The 25,031-nt window shown below is 36.1% G+C and overlaps 1 protein-coding gene across 1 annotated transcript in view; it reads right to left on the bottom strand.

Moving 5' to 3' along the window:
* Positions 1-1,112: 1,112 nt before the first annotated feature.
* Ephrin (ephrin) overlaps positions 1,113-25,031 on the bottom strand; it is a 44,449-nt gene continuing 20,530 nt past the window's right edge. Inside the window, exons 5-6 of the mRNA XM_014427543.2 lie at positions 13,348-13,512; positions 1,113-1,402 (exon numbers count right to left, since the gene is read on the bottom strand). Coding sequence (XP_014283029.1) covers positions 1,269-1,402; positions 13,348-13,512 — 299 coding nt within the window. The 3' untranslated portion in view covers positions 1,113-1,268. The remainder of the gene's footprint in view (positions 1,403-13,347; positions 13,513-25,031) is intronic.

The following is a 25,031-nucleotide window of genomic DNA, read 5'->3' as shown; positions in this document are numbered from 1 at the left end:
ATATAGGGAAATCATAATAAAATAAATACGGAATATTAATAGTATATTGGTCCATGAGAGTTATAACTAATTGGCAATAAAAAGACGACATAGAATATAGACCTGATATTTTTCTTCTAAATATATAAAATTAACACTTATACCTCTTTGTACAATAGGGTCTACATTCAAGTAAAACATAAACAGTGCAAATAGTTACTTTTCATGTTCCACTAATCCATACATTAAAGCTTTTCTAAAATAAAAAAAAAAAAAAATACTACGAGTGAAATAACAAAGAGCACACCATGAATTAAGTCTTCAATAAGTATAAAATTAGCAAATTAAATAAAAAGGTATAAAATAAAATATCACTGTAATGTCCTCTAATTCTAAATTTATATATATAAAAAAAAAATATATAAATGATTATGGAGTTCAATAAGGTAAAAAAACTTATAAATTGCATCATAATAACCCCAAAAATCATTAATCACAAAAATAATAAAACATTGTAGATTAAATAATGTATCTCTAAGTATCACAGAAAAAACTTATTCCACATAGATTTTTTTAATAACATGAGTTGGTAAATTTTAATGTTATAAACGAAAATTATGTGGAAAAAAAAATTAAAACCTTATAGTATTTATGAAATAAAATAATAATCATAATCTATGAAACATATTTCAATACATGCCAGATATTCAATTTTGTCTATGTACATCTATTTTGTTCATTTATTTCTTAATAGATATATCATCAAGCAAATGTTTAAAGAAATAAATACAGAAACTTATGTTATAAGTTCAGTTCAATAAAAAAAAAATCATAAATGTTTTCTTAAATAAAACAATTAAGAAACTAAGTAATTGCATTAAAATCTGACCGCACAAATTAGATATAATAGGTTTAGAAAATCTAAGAGAGTGTAATTAAATGGAAAATAAGTTCTTTTTTTAAGCTAAATAAAAATTTAAAAACAATTTACAGTTCTAAAATAAATAATACATCACATTTTTTAATTCCTAATTCAAGGATAAATAAATTAACCAGGAATGCCCCTTTACAAATTATACCAGAACTTCGGAATATTCATACAGAAGAAATATAATGATAACACACATTCAAGTATGATAAATATTGCAGGAAAACCTATTGCTTTGTGAGTTTTCATTTATAAATATTTATATAATACAGACCTCAAACAACATTCATTCGTTATCTGAAAACTATTTTATCATACAAGAGATAATATACACTATATACAATTAGTTATTTTCACATGCCTACAGGCCGACTAGAAGACCAATTAGTACGTTTGAGGAAAACCATAACACTGCATTTACGGTGATATGATGCCCAGAACTGTAGGTTAGTTCTTCATTCTTAACAACCTCATTTGGATGTTTTTCATGAACTTCTGAAACAAGCATAGATAAATAATGATAAAATCAAAATGGAAAAAATAAATTAATACAATAGGGGTATGAATTTAACAATTATGTATATTTTTCAAACTTAATAAAATTATTTATTTTCATAAAGATTCTATTTAATACAAAAATCCTTCTAAAAAAACATTTAACACCATCTGCAGCTTGGAACCACTTCAGCAATTTATTTTTGTTGGTAGGGGAAAAATCTTTCATAAGAAGTGCAACAAATAAAAAATTACAAAACAGTGCGAGATTCCTGCTCACTAAAAAACTCAGGAAACATACAGTGAGGGTTCATCTTCCAGAAGATGAGGTATTCTAGCATCTCTGCCATCTTTTAAGAGTCTTAATTCTCTTCTTTTGCTAATGTAGCCCAGTGAGCATCCAGCTCTTCTTGTTTCCTTTGGAACATCCGGCTATGTTCATCTGCTAAAAGATCTATCACAGGTATATCTGCGATGAAGCACATAGCATTATAAAATAGAATGACAAACAGGGCACTTCTTTCATATATACTGGCAGCTTTACAAACATATGACTGCACTTGGCAGGTTTCCGCCCAGATCGGTGAAGTCTACAAAAGCTTCCTGTGATTCTCTCTTGGTCCAATATCCAAAACTGGCACCCGTCTGCATCCCAAGATAGCTTGGATAAGATATCTAACTCCCAAATGGTGAGATTGATAATCTCCCACTACTGGTTATCAACACTGTCTTAGTTTTATGGTCAGCAAGCTGGAACCTGTTGCTAAAAGCCATGAACTAATCAGGAACAACTGTCTTGCAACATATCTCTTCCAAGAGTTTCCCATGAATAATGATTGCCAGACCATCCACAAAGCCAAGCATAATATTTTCTTCTGGCAGAGGTAGCCTGAACATGGTGTCATAATAATGTTCCACAGCAATGGCCCCAAAACTCAACCCTGAGGAACATCACCTGTGATTTTGTTTTCAATCTAGCTTCTGTATCATACCACTAGATTCTATCAGTGAAATTACTCTCAACAATCTTTATGAGGTATTCTGGGACTTTCATCCTTCACAATCCATCCATGATACAGTCCCACTGATCTCAATTGAAAGCATTCTTAATGTCCAACGATATAATGGTGCAGTACTTTTTACCACCCGTTCTCCACTTCTTTCCTGCAATGGTTTCCTAAGCAGTTCTGATGGCAAACTCGATGGCATTGATTGTCAATCTGCCCGTAACCATACTGATTATCAGATAATCCTCCGGCTCCTACACTGAAGTCAATCAACCTGCCATAAATGATCCTATCCAGTACCTTGCTGGCAGTGTTCAGAAGACATATTGAGTGATCTACCCAGTCCACCAATATACTGCCATGTGTCGATTTCTCCTAGAACTCCTGCATTAATAAACTTTATCAGTTATGTTACACTTTCTTCTACTGATCTCTGTCGAAGGATCATTAGTTCCAGCCAGCTACTGGCTGTGTTTTAGTCTTTTTCTTTTCATTACCAGGGCAATGACTTCGAAGCAGGTGGCCTGATGATCACTAAGCGTATACCGATGACGAACACACCAATAATTGTCCTGGTAAGTATGGTTTTCACTTATTATTATTAATAAATAGGCAACAGACCATAGAGGGCTAAGTCCTCATGCGATGAATTAGGAAATACATCGTGCGTTTCTTGGCATGGTTTTTCCGCAAGGTGGATTCGTCACTCCCATGCCTATTTTTTTGTGAGTGCCACCCATTGGCTAATGGGCCTCACAAATGCCCGGGGGGAGGTTGTAAGTGAATTTTGCATTATTTTATGCTTAAAAAATCCTGGGTGAGACCAGGATTCGATCTGACAACCTGTGGGTTGGTAGACAGGCACATTACTATGCAGGTAACGCTCCCCCCTTGAAAGTAAAAACCCAAGTAAGGTTTTCACTTACACAAGTCAAATTGACTATTGAGGAATTACCATTCCATGCGAATGTCAGAGTAAAACTGGTGTTAAGGAGAACAACATCTAGGGCAAAGAACGTGTTAAGAAGATATTTGCCTCTTCTGTTGGTATCTCTGCTATCCTATGCAGTAGCCCATGTGTTGAAGTCTCCTGCAGTGATAGGGGGATGCCGACCTCACAGTTCCTGTTCAATGCCATCAATTAGAGCTTTAAATTCTCATGTTGCACTAGGTGGTGCATAAACATTGCCGATATAAATGTTCCTCACCTTAACCCATACAAATTCTTATCTTTGAATCAATTGGACTTCCTGCATGTTCTGACCCAAATCGCTGCTCGACCACTAAGGCCCTTCATTCAGGGCCTATTGACGTCTCTACAGTGCTACCATAAAACAGCAACGTCGATATCCTTCTCCCTGATAGTTTGCCAGCAGAGGTCTTGTGCAGCTTCGCAGTGGTTAAGGTTAAGCTGTAAAAACCTCATTTTCGGTGGTTCGTAATCAACTGCTTTAACTGCACACTAGTAGACAGGACAACTAAAGTTGCATGTCTGGTGCCTGCGGTTTAACTACAGATTACTTCCTTAGCTAAGGTTCGAGATGTGCTACTTTAAATGGTAAGACATCCATTTTGGTAGCTGCAAATCCTATTGGAGGATACTATGATAGAACTAAGTCTCTCCAAAACAACATAACTCTAACTGCACCCATTATGTTAAGATTTGACTTACTTTTTGTGTTGATTCATGAACGCAACGAGGTTCTTGATCAGACAGCACAGAAATTGGTTGTGAAGATGATAGTGATGAATGTCCTTACACCCAAGAAGTTCTTCAATATATTACATTTTCTTCTATATTCAAACCAATTATTAGTGAAGAGCTAAAGGTTTAGTGGAGAGATATACTCTTTTGAGGCAATGTGATAGATCAAAATCCACCTGGCTAATTACTGTTAGGGAGTTAGAAAGCTTGATTTGGTCTGTAGCTATGACAAAGATGGAATGTCTGGATGAAGTTTTGAGACATACTTAACAAATCTATTATAAGGGTTGAATAGCCTGATATTCATTTTGGAAATGATGAAGAAAATAAAGTATTGGCTGAAAATGAACCCAAAGAAGCTGAAGAAATCCCCAACGGCAACCGAATCAGGTGAACTATAGATGAGTGTGTGGCGCATGCACATGTACACACATATACCTCTACAGCAACTCTAGCATACAAGCAAAACTGGTTCTGTTCGAAAAAAATAACTGCAACCATTGAAGTCTTAGGTTCAGTAATTAGTAAGCTAATCTTGACCAATGGTTTAATAAGGTAATTTGGTTAGCAACTAACCAGGGTTATATCCCACTTACCATACTAAGGTTATTCACTTTAGAGAGACTGGGCATGCCCAGGGCATAGAAGGGTCTATAGACACCCAACAGGAGATAAAGCAGAGTAAATAGAATACCTACCACAGCCAAAGTCAAAGACAGGCTCAGGAGTTAAAAATCCACAGCTTTATCAACTCCCCTCTTCATCCTCTCCCAAAAATGATGGAACATAAACAAAATAGTATGAGCAATTTCGACCTGAGAGGCTAAAACTATTTTTATATGTTAAATAACTGATCAAATAGAAAGAATGGGTGAATTGGTAGCACTAAAAGAATTTTATTGTATTGTGGGTATGGGTGGCCATATATTTAAGAAAAAATAATAGACCACCTACTGGTTCTGGTACTGGTATTTGGTGGGGGGAACAAGTCCGGCAAGTGAGCCTTTTTGTCAACCCCTGCCAGCTAACTGAGTTGCCGATGCGTACTAACCAAGATGGGAGTGTCAAGACTCATTCCTCGGGATCGCCGAAAAACGAATGTTAACTGCCCCAGGTGGGAATTGAACCCACAATGTTCCGAACCGAGCTCACTGTGACCTGCGCCCCAACCCGTACAGCTGTCACGTCCCTAATAGAAACCTAAAATACCTAAAACCTAAAACATCTGCTTTAAGGGAGCAAAGCCAAATTTATAGGATATACATATTCACTGTCTAAATAATTGTTTCATCAATAAATAAATACAAATAATCATGGAATTAACAATACTCTCAAAAGATGAACCACATGCCACTGTTATGACAGCAAAAAATCATATCAAAATTAAAAAAAAAAAATTAATACAAGCGAGGAGGAACATTAATATTTAATAAAGAGGAATGAAGAGGGATGTACAGTAATTGTAGGAAACTTGTAATTGTATAGTGGAAGTTCCAATGAAAATTATGACAATAATTTCAATAAAATCATTATTTTGTAGGTAAAATTCAGTTTGTGTTCCAACTGTGTTCCAACACTCCAAAAAAAAAAAATAAATAAAGCCACTAAAAACAATTACACCGGAAGTTTCCATTTCAAATCCATTTGACTCCGGTTGGAGTACTATAACTCAAAAACAACACATTGTACAAAAAAAATCATAAGAAAATAAATTCTAAGCAATTTTCTTTTCTTTATTTTATTATATGGTTACTTTTAGTGTAAAGAGTTCATATTGCAAATTAGAAGTAAAAAAAAAAATTGTGTTTTTTTATTTTTATTTTTCATATTTGTTGAATGTCAGATTCCAAAAAATACATAATATAATAAGTCACTATTATAACAGGAATTTTACCTTCAAGACCTTTTTTAAAGAAAAAATCTCTTTAAGATCTACTGCATAAAAACCACTCGATGTACAAAAAAATCATCAACTTAATATTGAATTATCTTTCACTTAAAATGCATACTCTGGAAGTTATAAGCAAAACAACAAACCTGATTTTTTTTTTTTTTTTTTATTTCTCGTATTTGCTGAAAAAGTTTTGTAGGATATCAGATTTATGTTCATCCCAATATATATGTACACACACACATATTTAGCCACTATAAAACAATTACACTAGAACTTTCCGCTTCAAGCATCTTTTGAAATCCACATGACTGAACTATTTTGAACGTGAAAACAACTCATTGTACAAAAAACATTACATAAAAATGAATTGTACATAATGTTCTCCTCTTTATTTTAATCCTAGATCACCTTTTGCATAAAATTCTTACTTTGCATGTTATAAACCAAAAAATAAAAAAGTAATTTTTTTTTTTCTTCCAGTTCCTCATATTTCCCAAAAACTTTTTATTGAATGTCAGATTTGTGTTTAGCACCTTAGAAATATTACGAAAGCCACTAAAAACAATTCAATCTGGAATTTTTCATTCAATTAACTATTTGTCTGAACTAAATGTAGTGAATGATCTGAGAGAACTTGAGTATGCGTATTTGAGTCACTGTAGTTTCTCTTCTGATTCATGTTTGTGGAGTCCTAGAGGGGAGGAAAAAGCATATTCCCAGAGTTTCTGAGGGTAGGGCCATGCTTGCTCGAACCTGCCAGTAATTCATCAACATCACAGCAACTGGTTGTTTTTGGTACAGAATTTTTCCAGTTTCTAATTATCTACAATGGGCCATCCGTAGCTCAGTGGTTGAGCAGTCTTACCATTCTGAGGTCTATTGGCAGTGCCGGTTCGAATCTGGCCTGGGGTGTAGTCTTTTTTCATTGAGTGATGGTCCCACAAAATGAAAATCTTTGATCCCCAACCATGGTGAAAATAATCGGAATAGAAATAAAGAATTTATACCTGGCAGTATATTCTTTAATTTTTATCTCTTGTCCAGCAGATAGCCCTCTACAGACCAAGCAACTGAAGTCAAAAAGGTACAGTTATAGGTTTACTTGCGATCCAGGAAATATGATTATTTTAGAAGAGGTGCTTGTCGGATTTAAGTAATCCGATTTTTGTCGTGATGCAATTTATGAGACCCCAATATTCTGTTCCATATTACTATAGATAAAGATTGCTGAACTAACACATTAACCATAACTGCCCCTCCAGGGAATTAATCTTATAAATTAAAAGAAATATATGCATGTTGTTATAAGCAGAAAGTGTCTCACAATTTTTAGCCCCCCTGTTCCACACTATTAATTTATCAGAATCGTAAAATTACACTCGGGACACCTGCAGTATAGCTTGAGCAGGTCCCGATGTAACAGTGCTGATTAAAGATGACTCAAGGGTTTTTTTACAGTGAAGTAGAAATTAATAGAATGATTATTGAGGTAATTTAAGGGATAGTAAGGGAGGGAATAAAGGAGACACTAGGAAACTATGAGGATGGCCCTAGTTTTTCTATCATTCAGCTTCATATCATTGTTTAACGCAAATGCCTTAATACTATCAATATCTTTTTGTACCTTTTGGATGACCTCAAGCATCTTGGTAGGATGGAAGGAAAAGTAAATTTGGAGATCATCAGTATAGAAATGAAATTTATATATTTGTGAGTAGTGAATGGAATCAAGAGGATCGTCGATGTAGACGAAAAGGGATGGTGGAAATAAGGATCTCTGACCATGTGTTAGCTGAAGGGAAGAGGGAAGGACATTAATTAGGAATGACTGTTTGGGAGTGATAGGACAAGGAGAGGAACCACACTTTAGGACACTATTTGATAAGGAAAGGTTTTGGAGTTCGAGGAGAAGGATCTTATGATTAACTGAGTCAAAACTTATGAGAAATTGAAGAAAGAGAAATTTGCTGTTCGTCAATCAAAGATTGGAGGCCTTAGGTAACTTTCAATAAAGCAGATTGAGGGAAAAGTTTTAGATGAAAAACCAGATTAGCGAGAATTAAGGAGTTTTTGCTCAAGGAATTCATTGAGTTGGGAGTGGACTAAACTTTCTAGTGGCTTAGACAAATTAGATAGACCAGAAGTCGGAAACTGAAGAAGGAGAAGGGACTTCATTCAATGGTCAAGTCTGGGTGGTAATCATTATTTCTGGACTTGAGGATGGCAGAGATTAAGCCATCTGGTGAAACATTCAAACAATAAAAGCTTTCAGAATCGAAAGGTGTTTCAGGGGTGAAATAAGGCGAAAGGTCAGGTATGAATACAGAAGGAAGATAAAAAAAAGGAGTTTAGCTGGTCATGATTAAATCGACAATCTGCACTGGTTTTGGAGCAAACAACCGAGACAATTTTAAGGATTTTCCATTTAGATTTAGGGTTAAAGTATTATATAATGGTTAAGTATTGCACCCAAGGATTTTCTAGGTTTTGAAGGTGGAGTAGTGGTCTGGAATTCTAGTGCACTTGTACTGTCTTCTGATTTTGGTGGTTTCTCTTCAGAAATTTGTTTATTATGATCCAAATAGCACAAAATCTATGATTACCGATGGGAGTCATGGTTGAGTTTTTCAGAATTTAAAAATGTGTTAAAATAAATTGACAATGTAGCAAAATTGAGTTTGGTGTGATTTTCTATGCAAATTGTGTCACACGATTGAAAGGTGCCATTGCCTAATAAATTCTAGCAACCCTAGACCAAAAAGTTCACATATACAAATTTAAAAAGGCACGTAATTTTGAAAAATTTTAGTTTTTGGAAACTGGTAGTGTTTAGTATCATTTTCCATATAATTTCAGCTGTATAATAGAACGGTACATCATTTTCAAATCACTTCTAGTTACTCATGATAATAACTGTCAAGGAAGGATCCAGAGTTTATCTTTGGAGGGACACATCAACTCATTTTTTAGTATCTGACCAACACATTAGTAGTCAAGTAAAAAGTCTACTTTAGCTAGACCAGGGCGTATCGAAACGAAGTGCGCTCGCAGAAAAAGAGATCCTGGGACGAATTCATCGTTGAAGAGTCTACAAAGAATCCCTGGGGTATTCCGTATTGGGTGGCCCTTGGCAAATTGACTCCACTTCAGACATTGGCAGCCCTCAAGCAAGGAGATTACCCTTGAAGAGGCAGCTAATGTCTTCATTGAGGTGACTTACCCCAGGGATGATCCGTCCCTGGACAACAAAGAGGAAGGTTTTGTGAGACGCACCATAGTATACCCGCCTATGGACCTTTGTTCACCTTGGGACATACATAATCTGTGTATTGTCGTAGAAAGGTAGACTCCTGGACTTGAAGCTATAGACACGGTGATCCTAAAGATTAGTATCCCCTATATTGAAGAAAGGCTTCTTGATATTTACAATGACTGTCTGGAAAGGGGATACTTTCCAAGAAGCTGGAAGATTGCCATTCTACAAGGGAGGGGACAGGGATAGGCAGCTTCCTAAGTCCTACAGACCTATATGTCTGTAGGGAATGTCTCCTCCCTGTGATGAGCAAGGTTCTGGAGCACCTAATCATGACCAAGCTGCTATCACCAGTTTTTAGAAGATCAAGTCACCCACGGCAATACGGCTCCACAAAAGGCAAAGGAACCACTGATGCTCTGTTGCGAGTGTGAGCAGACGTTGAACAGAGGTAAGAGTGGTATGCTATGTTGCTGCTCTTTGACATATCCTCTCCCTTTCACAACTTCTGGTGGGCCCTCTTGCTCCAGCAGTTGCAGAAATATGATCAACTTATACCACTTGATTGGGAGCTACCTCGAGGACAGACGTGTGAAGATTAAAGGTAGCTCTTATGAATTAGAAACTTCCATAGAGAGGGGATGCCCTCAGGGCTCAGTACTTGGCCCAGCCCTATGGAAGCTGATTTTTTATGAGTTGTTGGGAATCTTAGAGGAAGAGCAGTTCCCTGCCACTGGTTACGTCGACAATCTGGCTACAGTGGTGTCCACTAATAGCAGATCCGGCCTAAAACAGCAAGCAGGACGTTGTGCCAACCTGGTTGGAGAATGGTACGAGAGGAAAAAGTTGCGAATGGCCTCTAACAAGACACAGGCCATTCTCTTAAGAGGAAAAACTGATGGGGCCCACCCTATTAATTTAATATAGGGATAATAATCCGGCGTTGGATGAAAAACCCAAAAGGTGCTACTTTAAGGAAATATTTCCCCACCGTTCGGTCACAGTGCCCTGCCACTGGTTACATCGACAATCTGGCTACAGTGGTGTCCTCTAATAGCAGAGCCGGCCAAAAACAGCAAGCAGAACATTGTGCCAACCTGGTTGGAGAATGGTGCGAGAGGAAAAAGTTGTGAATGGCCTCTATAAAGACTCAGGCCATTTTTTTAAGAGGAAAAACTGATAGGGCCCACCCTATTAATTTCATAATTTGAGGAACAAGAAAAGTGAAGGTCACCTACCTTGGCGTAAGATTTGGAAGAGGATTTAAGGTGACTCCTCACTTGGATTACTTGGGAAATAGGGTGGCCCAATCCTTGAATGGCCTTAGTTGTGTAGGGGATGCCGTCTGGGGCCTCAGATACTCTGCGACAATAACCATATGTAAAGGAGTGGTCGTGGGTATTCTGAAGTATGCCTCCCCCACTTGGAACTGGAATCTCTCGCAACGGCAGAAGAGAAGATTGGTGACAATCCAACGGACAGCTTTGCTTAGAGTCACCAAGGCATACTAGAGTGTCTCACATGAGGCGGTGCAAGTTTTAGCGGGAGGGGTACCTCTTGACCTCCAGCAGGAAGAAATGATGATGTTTAAATTCAAGAGAGAGGGATCGGCAGGTCTGCTGGCAAATCTTCAGGTGAGGGTTGACAAGAGCCCAAGTAAATGGAAAACCATTCCCCCTGGAGGAGACCACCAAAGAATGGAATCAGCATTGAATTACAAGCCCAAAAGGTGCTGCCTTAAGGAAATATTTCCCCATCATTCGGTCACAGATGGAAGCAAAGTAAGTCCTCCCAGACTACTGGCTCTCTAAATTTCTCACAGGAGGCATGGGGGATTTCGAGCCAAGCTTCATGACCACGGGATGGATATCGACCCCCTTTGCCCTAGTTGTGATGCTCTGGAGACTGCCGAACACATCATCATAGACTGTACCACCTTTGATGCATTACAGGCCAGATTGCTGAGGGAAACCAAACTCTACACCCACACAGAGAACGAATTCCCTCAGCTAGTAAGAAAACTACCCGTATTACAAAGACTTTGTATACGAGTGGAAAACAATTATTGGACCAAGCCACTTCAGTATTTGTTGAAGAAGATCAGTCCATGGAATGCCTGCGGAAGGAAGACGCGCAGAAGACTGAACCTTAAGAATGAAAAATAATGAAACCTGTAAGAAAACAGTACATGAATCATTAAAATTTTAAACTGATTTATTAGCAGTAGTTTGATGATGGATATGTAACATCGAACTGCTGCTGCACACCTGTATTGCAAATAAGGCAGGGGAAGGTGGAAATAAATAAATTATACTTTAGCAAGTGTATAGTCAGATCGATTCACCATTAATTTTATGCACTTTCTCATTGGTTATTAAGCTTTAGAATTTTGAAGGGAAACTATCAATAAAACTGACTCAAGATTCAGAAAAACAGAACTGTCTGAAGTTTAATATATTTTAAAAAAACATGAATTAACATAAACACGGAAAGTAAAAACTCACAAATGAATGAGAAAAGTGTCATAAAAAAACATCATCCAGCTAGTAATTCCTGGCAGTTTTTAATGACATACAAACACACAATTCTTTTATTCTATTAATTTTTTTTTGCATGAACACATTTGCATTGCATATGACCCTTTAAAATGATAAGGTGGCGCAAGATCTTTGGGTACTGGAGGGTATGAATTGTACAGTGGTAAGAGATTTCCAGTATTGTATCTTTGTTCAAACTTTGTTGAATCCCATTCTAGATACAAAGGACAGCTTGCATTCTTTCATATATGTATGAAGTGATGCTCGCAAAGAATGCAGGTTTAAAACATAGCAAGTGCATGTTTAAAACACGGAAGCTTTAAAAAATGGAAGTGCCCTAAAATTCTCCCAGGAATAAACTGCGAGCTCAAAGATTTCAGTATCACAGCTGTATATGAAAATGCCATCTCTAAGTCTTTCTTGAGCAGTATGAAATGCATGACCAAAAACATGTGTATCAGCTTCTAAATGGTTGGATCTTAAATCCTACAAAAATGTAACTAATTCTTGTTAGTTCAATGAACTTGTCAAAAAATTCTTAGAGCTATGAAGTATTTTTGTTGGTGGACCTGGAATTTTCATCAACTAAGGTTCTAAGTCGAGGGCTTATAATTGTGTTTCCAGATATTTTAATGAAAGAGCATTATACCTGAAAAAAACAATGTCAATTCATTTAGTGTTGATCTCTATATAAGGTATACAAGCAGCATTGTTTTGGAAAGTGGTAATACGTTGTCATGTGCGATATGCTTTGGGATGTCTTTCTCTTTCTGCTTACAGTTTAAAGTTTTTTAAATTCATCCATGGCAAGCGGTCAAAAACACTCATTGATTTTTAGTATAAAATATTCTTCAAAGAATGCATTCATTAATGATTCGACATTTTCCTTGAAATTTAGAAATGGAGTACTTACATAAAGAAGTTCTGAGGAGGGATCGGATACCAGAAATTTCGGGAGTAGTATAGTATTTCTCATTTCATCGTTTCCAAAATAATAATAATTGATTATGCAATCCTAACTATTGATTCATTATTTGTATAAACTACTAATGAATTTTCTACATGTTTGATTTAAGGACTTAAAGGAATTTTTAAATGTAAAATTGTTGATCAAGGATAGTTAGCATCACTTTTGCATAATCATAGGCTAAATCTAACTGGTCTATATGATCTATTGGAAGAATCTGAGAGAATGCAGAGATCATTTCCAATTATTAGATTTTAAAAGGAGGAATGTGTGTAAGGAAGGAAACTATTAATGAATTATTGCAAGGGTGCAGTGTGTACCACCTCACTCCTTGCCTTAGAAACTCCAGTAAAATGTATTATCACCACAATATAATTGATTTATAAATAACATTTCGCTTGTCTGTTTCCAAAGAAAAAATCAAATATACTCATGTTACTTGAGGGTTTTATAAGATAAAATAAAGCCATTTTCTGGATTTTCATTAAAATAGAGGTAATACTTCTTATTTAAAACACACCCTGTTAGTTATAAGTTTGCATGTTTGATATGAAATATTATATGTAAATGATAAAAGCATACTTGATTTTTTAGTAGTTGTTCTAATGTAGGTGGGTACTGTAGGATGAGAATGAACCGATGGAGAAAGTGATGTTTTTGATGTAGGAGATGGATTTCTTGTAACTGTTCCGGAGGTTCCTATGGTAGGAGTGTAACTGCTACTTTCTTCCTTACTGGAGTTCATATCTACAACAAATTTTGGCAAAAAGATAAATAAAATATCCTTTATTAAAGTATCAGTAATTATCAACCAAAACATTAATTTTTTATTGATACTTGGAACAAAATATCAGTTTTATAAAAGACAATTAATTATATATTATAAGGATTTAGAAAAATAGTTATTATAAAATTTATGTTATGTGAGATAATTGAAAACAATCTGAGGACGTATAATAAGATAACTTAACAAAAAGTACGAATACTTTTAAATCAAAACAAGTCATAGAGATCCTAAAGTTACAACTTGACTATTAGAGTTGGCCTACCTATTATAGCTCACCCACAATAATATGATAAACTGAGGGCAAACTCATGTGGCACTAACAAAGTAAGTGCACAGTGTATTATATTAAACAAATTTTTTTTTAAAAAAGCAATACATATCCAACATTTTCATCCTATGGGCCCGACAAGAGGAGATAAAAAAAAATAATGACACTGCTTTAATTTATACATTGAGTTTGAAAAATGATATAAATACATTAAACATTTACTTATCAGAGTAGATTAAATGAAAAATAAAAATGTTAAAAAATAATAGTTTTGAATTAACTTCAACTGAAACAGCAAATAAATATTTGTTAACTATTTTTGATTTATTGTGACCACACCCCTGACTATCTACTTCATAATTTAAATCTGTCAAAATAGTGTCAATTATTTATTTATATATTATAATATCCTCTTTTTTTATGAATAATTATTTTTTATATATAAATGATTTTTAGTTATGTGTTTATTTTTATTTATCAATGTTAAATATCATTTTCAGTATTGCTTATTTATGTTATTGAACCAAAAAGCAAGCTATCAAATCAAATTTAATCAGTCAAATATGAAGTAAAAATACGTTATTAGAAATAAAGAAGATGGCGGTGCGTGTTCTTTCAAAAGTCTATTGAATAGTGGCCATGTTGAGCAGATCCAAATATTTTAAATTTTATTTTTCTTCTAATCATGTTTGTAATTACAGTAGATTCAAGAAAAAATAGAAGTCAAAAAAGATTGGTTCAAGATTGATATTCATAAAGAAAATCATAAGAAAAAAATCTGTTGTGCTACAATCGATGTTTAAAATAAACATTGGAGAGGAGAATGAGGAAATGGCTTTTTGGGGGGCACTTGTTCTACCTAAATTTAAATACATTTGTAAAAGTAGATATTACTTTGAGTGTTTTGGTAGAAAAGTGTCAGTTTTGATTGCCTAGAAAAACATGCCCTGAGATTAAGAGTCAATAATGTTATAAAAACTAAAAATAAAATTCTCCTATCTGTTTAATATTAAAGCTTTTCATTTGAACCTAAAAAAAATTAAAAATAATGGTTTTTTAACCAAATAAATCTAAACAAATTATGGCAGATTTTGATACAGCACTCCAAATGTTGAAAACAAACATTTTGTTTTCCGTCTTAGGGGAGTTAAAAATTATGAAGCAACAAAATCAGGGTTCAATTAGGAGTTCTGATATCGTCTTTAGTTTATCTAATTTCAACATTCTTGGACTCATTAGAAAGAGGAGTTTCTTCTTTCTATCCGTATAATAGCCATTGCATTTAGTTAAAAAGTCTGTGTACAAATTAAAACAGAATTGTTATGTGTTTGTTGTTGACCATGGATTTAATATGAGAAGATGGCCGGGGATGCGATTAGTGGAGTGAAAAACACAATTAAGTGAAACTTATTTAATAAGTGCCCTCAACTTATTTAATATTTCGGCCCTTATTTCAAGCCTTTATCAGAACAACCATAATGAATAAAAAATTAAAACAGTATAATAAGAAAATAAGAATATAATACAACAAATAATACAGGTACATAAGTATTATGTGGGCAAAAAACAAATAGTATGCGAATAAGTAGTCAAATAAAAAAAATATATCATAATATAAAAAATTATTAAAGGGAAGACAAAGAAAAAAAAATAGAAATCTAGCTAATAAATTTTTATAAATAATGAACATGAAGAGAAAGAAAACATATATGCAATTAAAATGGCAGAAATCTAGAAGCAAAATATAAAGTTATAAGTGCCATAAGGAGTAAGTAATAAAACTGATCATAATTTAATGTTATGAAGATAACTTAATAGTGTATTTGAGAAAGAAGGACAGAGTTGAAGTAGAAGAGGGGTAAAGTGATAAGAAGAACAAAATAGAAAAAAATTAAAAATAAGAGATTCTCCTAGCTAGAAGAATGTTCCCTCATCCATTCTGGCTTTCGACCTGGCTATTCAACACAATCTGCTCTCCTTAAAATAACCCACAACCTCCAGACTGCCATGGAACAAAAATCCTAACTATCCTAATCCTCCTAGATTTCTCCATAGCAATCCTTCCTTTCCGATCATTCTCAGTATGTAGAGGTTTCTGATAAACCTCCATCAATGACTCGACCCCTCACCTGTGGTGTCTCTCAGGGTTCATCGCTATCCCCAACCCTTTTTGCTATCTACATCAATGACCTTCGCATCCTTATCCAACATTCTTAATACCATTTGTACGCTGATGATTTCCAAATTTACCTTTCCTTCCCACCTTCTGACCTATTTATTACAGAGAAGCTTCAAGCAGACTTGAATCAAATCAGTCACTGTGCACAAGAAAACAAGCTTATGTTGAACGCAGAGAAGACTAAGGCAATCGTTATAGGATCCAATCACCTCTAGAAAACTATTCCTCATATTCCAACCTTATTCCTAAACTACAATTCCATCCATACATTAAAAACCTTGGTGTCACTTCAATATAGACTAAACTCTCTCCTGGAAAATTCACGTCTCCATTATTTCCTGTTGTACCTTCTCCACCCTAAAGCGTTTAAATTATCTTCGTCACCAACTTCCTTTTGAAACCCATAGGCTCCTTGTTACTTCTTTAATATTCCCCCACTTTCATGGGGTGGTTTACGGGGTTGTCTCTGGGGATCTTGAAGCAAAATTAAACCAGTTAATTAATTGATTTGTACGTTTCATCTTTGGGGTCCCCAGGGATGCCTCTACCACCCAATTTTAAGAAGAATTGAAGTGGCTTTACCCCTCCTTTCGTCGTAAATATTTTCTTGCTTCCTTCCTCTACCAAGTTATCTAATCCCACCGTCCATCGTACATCTCTGATATCCTTCAATTTAAATCCCTCAGTGCATTTCGCTCACGGCCTTCAGACTTATATGTAACTGCCCATTGAACCGCATCCTTTGGAAGATCTTTCCTCATCCGTTTCTCTTCCCAAAGAAATTCTATTCCCACCTTTATTCGTAGTTTTAAAGAAGAGAAAATCCATTAAAATTTACAGGGCAATACAACATTTACTTAGCACTGTTTTTTTCTTCTTTTCCTACATATTCAAGTACTCAAAGGATAATCGCGGCAACATTTTAATTTTGTTTTTAGCTCGGCAAGGGTGCGGTGAAATTCGTTAAGCCCAAATGGATGACACAAAATTTTTTTTAAGCCCAAGAAGGTAGCTGTGGAAAAAAAGTTTCAAAACCACTGGTCTAGATATAGGATAACTGTTGAGGGTTCAAATGAGAGATAATTCCTAACAGAAATGTGATGGTGTAATGCGCTGAAGTAAGAAGTCAAGTAGTTCCAATTGACGATTCAGATAGTAGTCATAGTTAAGGTCTGAGCATGCTCTAAGAAGAGCATTCCCAGTAGGGTTATGAATTGTATTGTCAAAATAAGAATGTTTGGCATCAATATCTCCACCCATGAGAATTCAGGTTCTGAAGTTTTAAATATATTTAGAGTAATGTCTATGTTTGGTTTATTTCTTTAATGTAGGTCACAATTTGAGTTCTAAAGCAGGAGTTTTAGAAAGTGCAATGGAATTGGAGACTGAAATTAGGAATGAATTTAGTGATTAGTGTGGTGAGCAGATTTATTAGTGGAGTTATCATTGATTTAAATTGGAAGTCTAATATAATGAGAGGTAGGTCTAATGATTAAGTTCTGAATGAGGTCTTGAGTATAGAATTGAGGCGTATTGAGATTGTGTGTAATGTGGTACAGCAATCGTTTAAGATATTTTGTATTAAGTAGTTGTATATTAAGGTATTACACATTGATTTGTTATACTTGTAGTGTAAGGTGCAGTATTAGTATATATTGTCTGTGTGTGAGTTATATTTTGCCAGTCATGTAAGATTAGAGGATAATTAGTATCTCGGTCAGGTCCTGTTTCTTGAGGCAGGTGTTTTCTAATATCTCACCTCGAAGTTCCGTGGCTTTGCACATTCATTCTTCTTTTCTACAACTGGAAATAAGTTAACCTAAGTGATCTGTTAAGTAAAAATTATCTTCTACATCTTTAAAGTCTTCTGACTTTGTTGCTGTGGTTGCAGAGTAACTTATCTCATTGGTATGGCAGAATTTTTAATTATAAGAATATTTAACACAATTAAACGACCTAGACTAACTCATAGTGATACTATCATATCCTCACTACAAGATTTGACCTTATAGTTATTCCACTAATTATGAGTCACTTCAAAGAAAAAAAATAATGATGCCAAAGTTAAAGAGCAGAAGATAAGATGGCCATAGAGGAAATTAATAGATGAGTAGCAGATATAAGGTAGATACCCAACACCAGTTTATACAACAGATACAACACAGAAAAGAAACCAAGATCTTGGATTCATATATACAGGGTGTTTCAGGCTTAATAAGTGCCAAAACTGAAAATATGAACTGAGGACCTCAAACAAGAAAGAAATTTACTCTAAAGGTATGTCCGCAAATACTTTGTTTATATAGATATTCACACCTAAAGATTTTCATTGTTAATTATTATTTACGTTATATGAAATAAATAAAACCTATTTATTTGTTTTAACTACTTTATCAATTAAATGAAAACATTAAGATTCATATTAAATGTTGTTCAAAGTGAAGGTATGTCCGCCAATGCTTTGCTTAGGAGATGGATTAGATAGAATACTAATATTGCCTTTTATCCCGAACTGTATAAAAACTGTAGCGAGCAGGAGCAAGCGGTTTAGCCACAACTCACCAGAGGACAGCACCTCGAGCCTCACCAAAGCTCCCAAATTTACATATAGCTTTATTTTGTAAAAACATATTGTCATTTTTATATATTAATAATTTCTGTAAATAACACTTAACAATATCTATACAATGAATAATAAATGATATCAAAACAATGCACCAAACTATCTCAAGCAGATAACTACCGACCGCTTCTCGGTCACAGCCGCATGGACTAGGCCTATAAATAAAGGGGCTCTAATTCCCCAATATGATCTTAGATCCACCTCCTTCCCAGGCCTAGTCCTAGCACGGGTGGCGTACTTACACTCTACTTGAGATAGAGAAGTTCATTGCCAATCTATTCTCACATAAGTTGTTTTTCTGTACGCAAACCTAAGATGATGGCCTATCTCCTCTCCTTTCGGCAACTAAGATTGTAACCAGATCCTAAACGGCTGCACTGGTCCGTCCATTTCATCTCGGCAACCAGTGTAGTCGATCCCGTCTGTTCCCAGCTCTAGTCCATCCACTTCATCTTGGCAACTAGAGCTGTACCTAGCCTTATCAGCTTACTGGTCCGTCCGCTTCATCTCGGCAACTAGAACTGTTACTCTACCTCAGACTCTATCTTACCTAGCCTCCTCTACCTACGTCAGTGTCCAGGGCTCATCCTCTGGCACGGCCGTTCCTAATTTATTATTGAATACGCCTTGTCGTGGGCCTTCTGTAAAGTGTATAATCAGGCTGAAGAGAGGCTTCTGCAGAGTACTCATCATTATGCCTCCAATTTATACTAATAGTGAATATGCAGCCGATATGGTATTTGTATAAGGTTTTTGCAATGATAACGCTAATGCTGCCTGTCGTGAATATGCCAGGTGATTCCAGAATAGAAGATTGCCAAACAAGTTTATCTTTAGCTCCACGTTTCAACGTCTTAGAGAAACTGGTACATTTGCTATAATACCACGTGCTGATGGTATTTTTGCCCCTTTACAAAATAAAGAAAGGAGTACGACCATATTAAAATATTCTGATAATAATCCATCTGGCAGATAGACTTTACCCATATCATTATCAACTGGTACAAAATTTATTACCGCAAGATTTTCGGCAAAGAAATTTTTCAGATTGGTACTTAAATCAAGTTGAGCATAATCCACAATTTTCAGGAAACATTCTCTAGACAGATGAAGCTACCTTCACAAGAAGAGGTATCTTCAATTAGAAAAACAATCACTTCTGGAAGCAGGAAAATCCCCAAGCAATTCATGAGCATCATTTTCAGCACCAATTTCAGTGGAATGTGTGGTTGGGAATAAGAGACAATATTCTAATAGGTCTGCATTTCTTGTCGCCTTGACTGAATGCACATTTCTGGAATTTCTTAATTATGGTTACTATGATTTAGTTGAACATATTCTACAACTAAGAAGGGACATGTGGATTCAATTTGATAGTTGTCCGGCACATTAAGGAAGAGGTCCACAACAATGGCTAAATGTTAATTATACTAATCAATGGATTGGTCATGCAGGATCAGTGGCTTGGCCTACACGCTGTCCAGACCTGACACCACTGAATTTTTTTGTTTGGGGGTGTCATTAACCAAAAAGTCTATGCAAGGCCGGTCAATAATCTTAATTTCTTATGAAGAAGGTTAATTAAATCTAGTGAAACAATAAAACATATACAGTGCCGCTCTGCCACTGCTGCTGTTGAAGAAACATGCTGAGCCTGTCATAATGCTTAAGAAAATCACTTTGAACAACATTTACTATGAATTTAATGTTTACATTTAATTAATAAAGAAGTTGGAACAAATAAATAAGTTTTATTTATTTCATATAACCTAAATAATTCATAACAATAAAATTTTTAGGTGTGAATATCTCCTAAACAAAATGTTTGGACATACCTTCAGAGGAAATTATTTTCTTGTTTTGAGGTCCTCAATTCCTGTATAATGAAATATAGTTCAGATTATGCGATACTAAGTCACATATGCAATAATGTATTTCTTAGATTATAATACTGACTATTATAAGGTTAGCCATAATGTGGCTATATGCTTATTATTTAAAAAAAAAATGGGTTTATTCAAAATATATACAAAAAATGGATCCATGCAACAATTAAAAAACGCATTCAGACAATGAAAAATATCTGTCAGTCGAAGTCTGTGTGGAATTTTAACTAAAAACATATAAGAAGTTTGTCAGGGGGTGCGGTCAGCAAAGAACAACATAAATAAACAAAACCACATTTATTTATTTTAAATAAATTTATGTTGTTCTTTGCTGACCGCACCCCCCGACAAACTTCTTCAAGCATTAATCTACGTTCAACTATCTACACCTCATTAAAAACATATAAATATTTTAATCTAATTACAATATACTTGGGGCAGGTTCTGAAGAAGTGAAAGACATCTTCCTTTTCATTGGAGTTACAGACCAGGCAGTCATGGATACTATCATATATCCATTGTTTCACACTTTCTTAGAGTAATTCTGCCCTTCATCGGAAAGTTGACCTCATTGATACCAAATCAAAATTATTGTTTAAATATGGCTATACAATGCTGTCCTCAGATCCACATACTTTCCTGACCCATGGAAATTATCCATAATCAAAATGATTCCCAAACCTCGAAAGCCGCCAGAACACCCATCCTCTTACCGCCCTATCTCTGTTACCTATCATGGGAAAAATCCTTGAGAAACTTATCTTAAAACGCCTGTACCCCACCCTAGATTCCAACCAACTTGGATTCCGAACATCCCACTCCACTACGCAGCAATGCCATCGTGCGGTCAATGTAGTCTCGTCTTCATTGGAGCGCGGAATGTACTCCTCGGGAGTCTTTCTTGATGTAGAACAGGCTTTTGATCGAGTCTGGCACCCAGGACTGCTATACAAGATCCGTAAATTCCTACCCCCTACATATTATCTCATTATCCGTTCTTATCTCTCAGATAGGTTATTTCAAGTAAATCACAACAGCGCTTATTCATCCCTGTTTCCTCAGTCTCCTGGTGTACCTTAGGGTAGTACACTTGCTCCGATCCTTTATACAGTTTTTACAGCTGACATCCCAACCCATCCTAACACTATTCTCACCTTATGCCGATGATACATGCCTATTGTCAGTGAATAATGATCCTTCCATTGTAACCCAATCCCACATCACCACCCTCGAAGAATGGTGCCAAAACTGGAGGATTAAAATAAATTCCAATAAATCCTACCAAATCACATTTACCCTTCGTTGTAAACCTTCGTCTTGCCCTACGGTATCTTTTAATAATACCCCACTTATTCCTGTTGAACAGATCCGTTACTTAGGACTAAATCTGGACTGACATGGAATCCTCATACAAGACTGAAAAGACAGGAAACTGCTCGTCGATTCCAACTATTACAACATTTACTAGACAAATGGTCCAAACTTCCAATCCATTACAAAAGGCTGATCTACATGACTATTATAAGGCCTATTATAAGGACATACGGAGTTGAGCTATGGGGCTCCACTAAACCATCTAATTTATCTCGAATCCAATCCTTACAGTCCAAAATCCTTAATGCTCTTTACTTTGTCACAAATCAAATCATGCATCAGAACCTCAATGTCCCCTATGTTGCCGATTTGGCCAGAACCAGATACCAATCCTTCCAAAATGAACTTCCCAACCACCCAAACCAACTACCTAATAATCCTCCTAGGCGTCTGAAAAGAAGATGGCCTCGAGATCTTCTCCTTTAGAAATGTTTTTGGAGTTCTATCAATGGGTAGATTCTCCACATGTTTGTATCATGTCATAACATCACTTACAGCAAATTTACTTGATGTGTATATATGTATACAGTTGTAAATATCAATAAATAAATTATTTAAAAAAATAGGGCTATACGGTTTTGACCACAAATAAGGCTGTATACAAAGAAAAACTAGATCGGAGACATTTTTTAAGATTGTTTTGTTTTTCAGATTTCTTAACACTAAGTTTGACTGCGGTCAATCTTCCATACAGATCAGCAACACTTGAGATATGCTTATTTAATAGGATATATTTATTGAAAAAAAAAAAACATTGTTTGCTACTGAAAAACATTAAGAAAAGAAAAAGGAAAATTTACTTCTGCCCAGGACTTAAGGCAGTTTCCGACCTAGAAAGGTTAACCAGGGAGACAGATGACAGACAAACAGGGATGCTGAGGTGTTAAGGGCAGCAGTTGTTTGCCAGGTGAAAAGAAGTATCCTCAATAAAATTCAAGCGGATGAGGAGACACCCTGGAGCTTGATCAAAGCAAGATTGAAGAAGGCATTTGGAGGAGGATGATGGGCCCCAGAAGAATACGTATTAATGATGATTAGAGAGACTAAGAAACCGAGACAGTCTAATGGGCAGTATACCACAGAACTCCTGACACATTACAACAGAATCGCCGATAAACTCAGCGAAATGAAGGATACAATTCAGGTACAGGGTTGAATGGTAAAAGAGCTGGGGAAGGAGGGAATGCCGAGAGAATGAAGAACCAGCAGCCGTCGAGAAGACCGCAAGTGTCATGGTTGTGGCAAAAGCAGGCACCTGGTAGCCCAGCATCTCCGAACTCGGTGTTTCGAATGTGTAAACAGAGGACACATTGCCCGGCAGTGCCCATACCTGTATCGGAGAAAAAATAAGAACAAAGACGAGCCAATGGAGGTCAATGCCCAACAAGTACGGAGGAAAAGCCTTTAGCAGAGATTGAGCGGATCGTCAAGTGAGTCAACAAAAGTTTCAGGAGTATCAGAAACTGAAGATGAAGTGGATGAACAAAGGAATGGTCGTGAGCAAAGGAGCCAAGGACTAGGAGGAAAGAAGAAACATGAGATCTGAGGAGGATGTAAGCAGAGAGGCGACTGCACATTGAGAAACTATCAATTGAGAGAACAGGCCGGTCTGCTTATAATCAAAGGGAACGGGGAAATGAGCAGTCTGGTGGACATGGGCAGCTCTTTACGCCATTGCTTGCAGAGAAGTACTAGGAAAATTAAGAGGCACGGGGAGGTCACTGCAAGTACAGGTGAGCCAATCTGAATTAATCACTCTGGGTGGGCCATGCAGTGTAGAGGGGGAGAAAGAGATTGGACTGGGTAAGTGGGGAGCTAAAGGGGACATTTTAAAAATTCATGTAGTGAGTAGGCTGCCCAGGCATTGTCAGGTGATCTTTTAGAGAAGGTGGGGGCTAGGATTAAGAATAGTAAAGGGAAATGGAATATTATAATTGGACGAAGAAAGTACAGATGCCAACAAACAATAGCAGACGGGAAGGTGCGAGTAGGGGCAGTAACACAGGCGGAGAATTAGAAGGACTTATCATATTAATACATATACACATTTTTTTTTAATGAAGAAGATGTATTGGGTGGAACAGGAAGGAGAGTACATGAGATTCCGCTAAACCAAGAAAGAGTGACGTATGTTAAAGAACGACGATTCCCACAGGTGCTTAGAAAGCACATCAGAGAGGAAATCAAAAATTTAAGAAGACAAGGAATCATTGTGGATGCTATTGAGTATGCACTGGGAGCAATGCTGTCGCAGGAAGGTGAGTGTCCCGTGGCCTAAGCTAGTAGGCGTCTTACAGAGGTAGAAGCACGTTACAGTGCCCTGGAACGAGAACTACTGAGGATAGTATGGTCAATAGACCATTGCCGACCCTACTTGTTCGGGAACCGATTTAGGGTCCAGACGGACCACAGACCCCTGCAATGGGTGGGAAAGCTAAAAGAATCATTGGCGAGAATTACAAGGTAGAAGGAACTGTTGAGCCAATACAACATGGAAATTACGTACAAACCTGGCAAGGAGTTGTAGGAGATTGGCTATCGCAAGCAATCATGGTAAACGCTGTAGATGTTGACTGAGGGGAAACTTCTGGAGTTGGAAGGAAGTTCTTAAGAGAGTGAACCCCAGAAGAACAGCAATCCGCTTGAGAACAGAACAGGGAGGAAAACTCTGCAGAAGAAAGTTCAAATGACGAAAGACCGATGGAAATGGAAGTACTTGAGGAGGCCATCAATGACAAGAGAAGGCGAAATCAATGACAAGTATAGCGGTAATTCCATTATGACGATCTGGTCTCAACTGGGTGTTAAAGAGGACCAAATCTGCAGAGCGCTGAAAGAAGCATCCAATGCCGGTTAAGATCCACCATTTATATATTGGAAACGCGACAGTGTGGGAAAAGAACCAGGACTATGGAGAACGGAAAAGTGTGATAGGGTCGAACAGCTGATTAATATTGTAATATGCTCTTTTTGAGTAAATAATATATTTTGATGTATAAAGGGTTATTAATATGTTTTATTTTATGTATCATTATAATATTCATTTGTTTTGTTTATCCAAAAAGCAAGCTAACCAAGTTTCATTGTTTATAATAACTTCGTGATACAAAAAACCAAGATGGCGGTATGTTGAATCAAGGCCATGTTGA

Source organism: Halyomorpha halys, unplaced genomic scaffold (assembly GCF_000696795.3).
Source record: "Halyomorpha halys isolate HHAL.00 unplaced genomic scaffold, Hhal_1.1 Scaffold654.1, whole genome shotgun sequence".
Classification (NCBI taxonomy): domain Eukaryota; kingdom Metazoa; phylum Arthropoda; class Insecta; order Hemiptera; family Pentatomidae; genus Halyomorpha; species Halyomorpha halys.
Note: the sequence above shows the minus strand (reverse complement) of the source record. Positions and strands in the feature narration are given on the sequence as shown.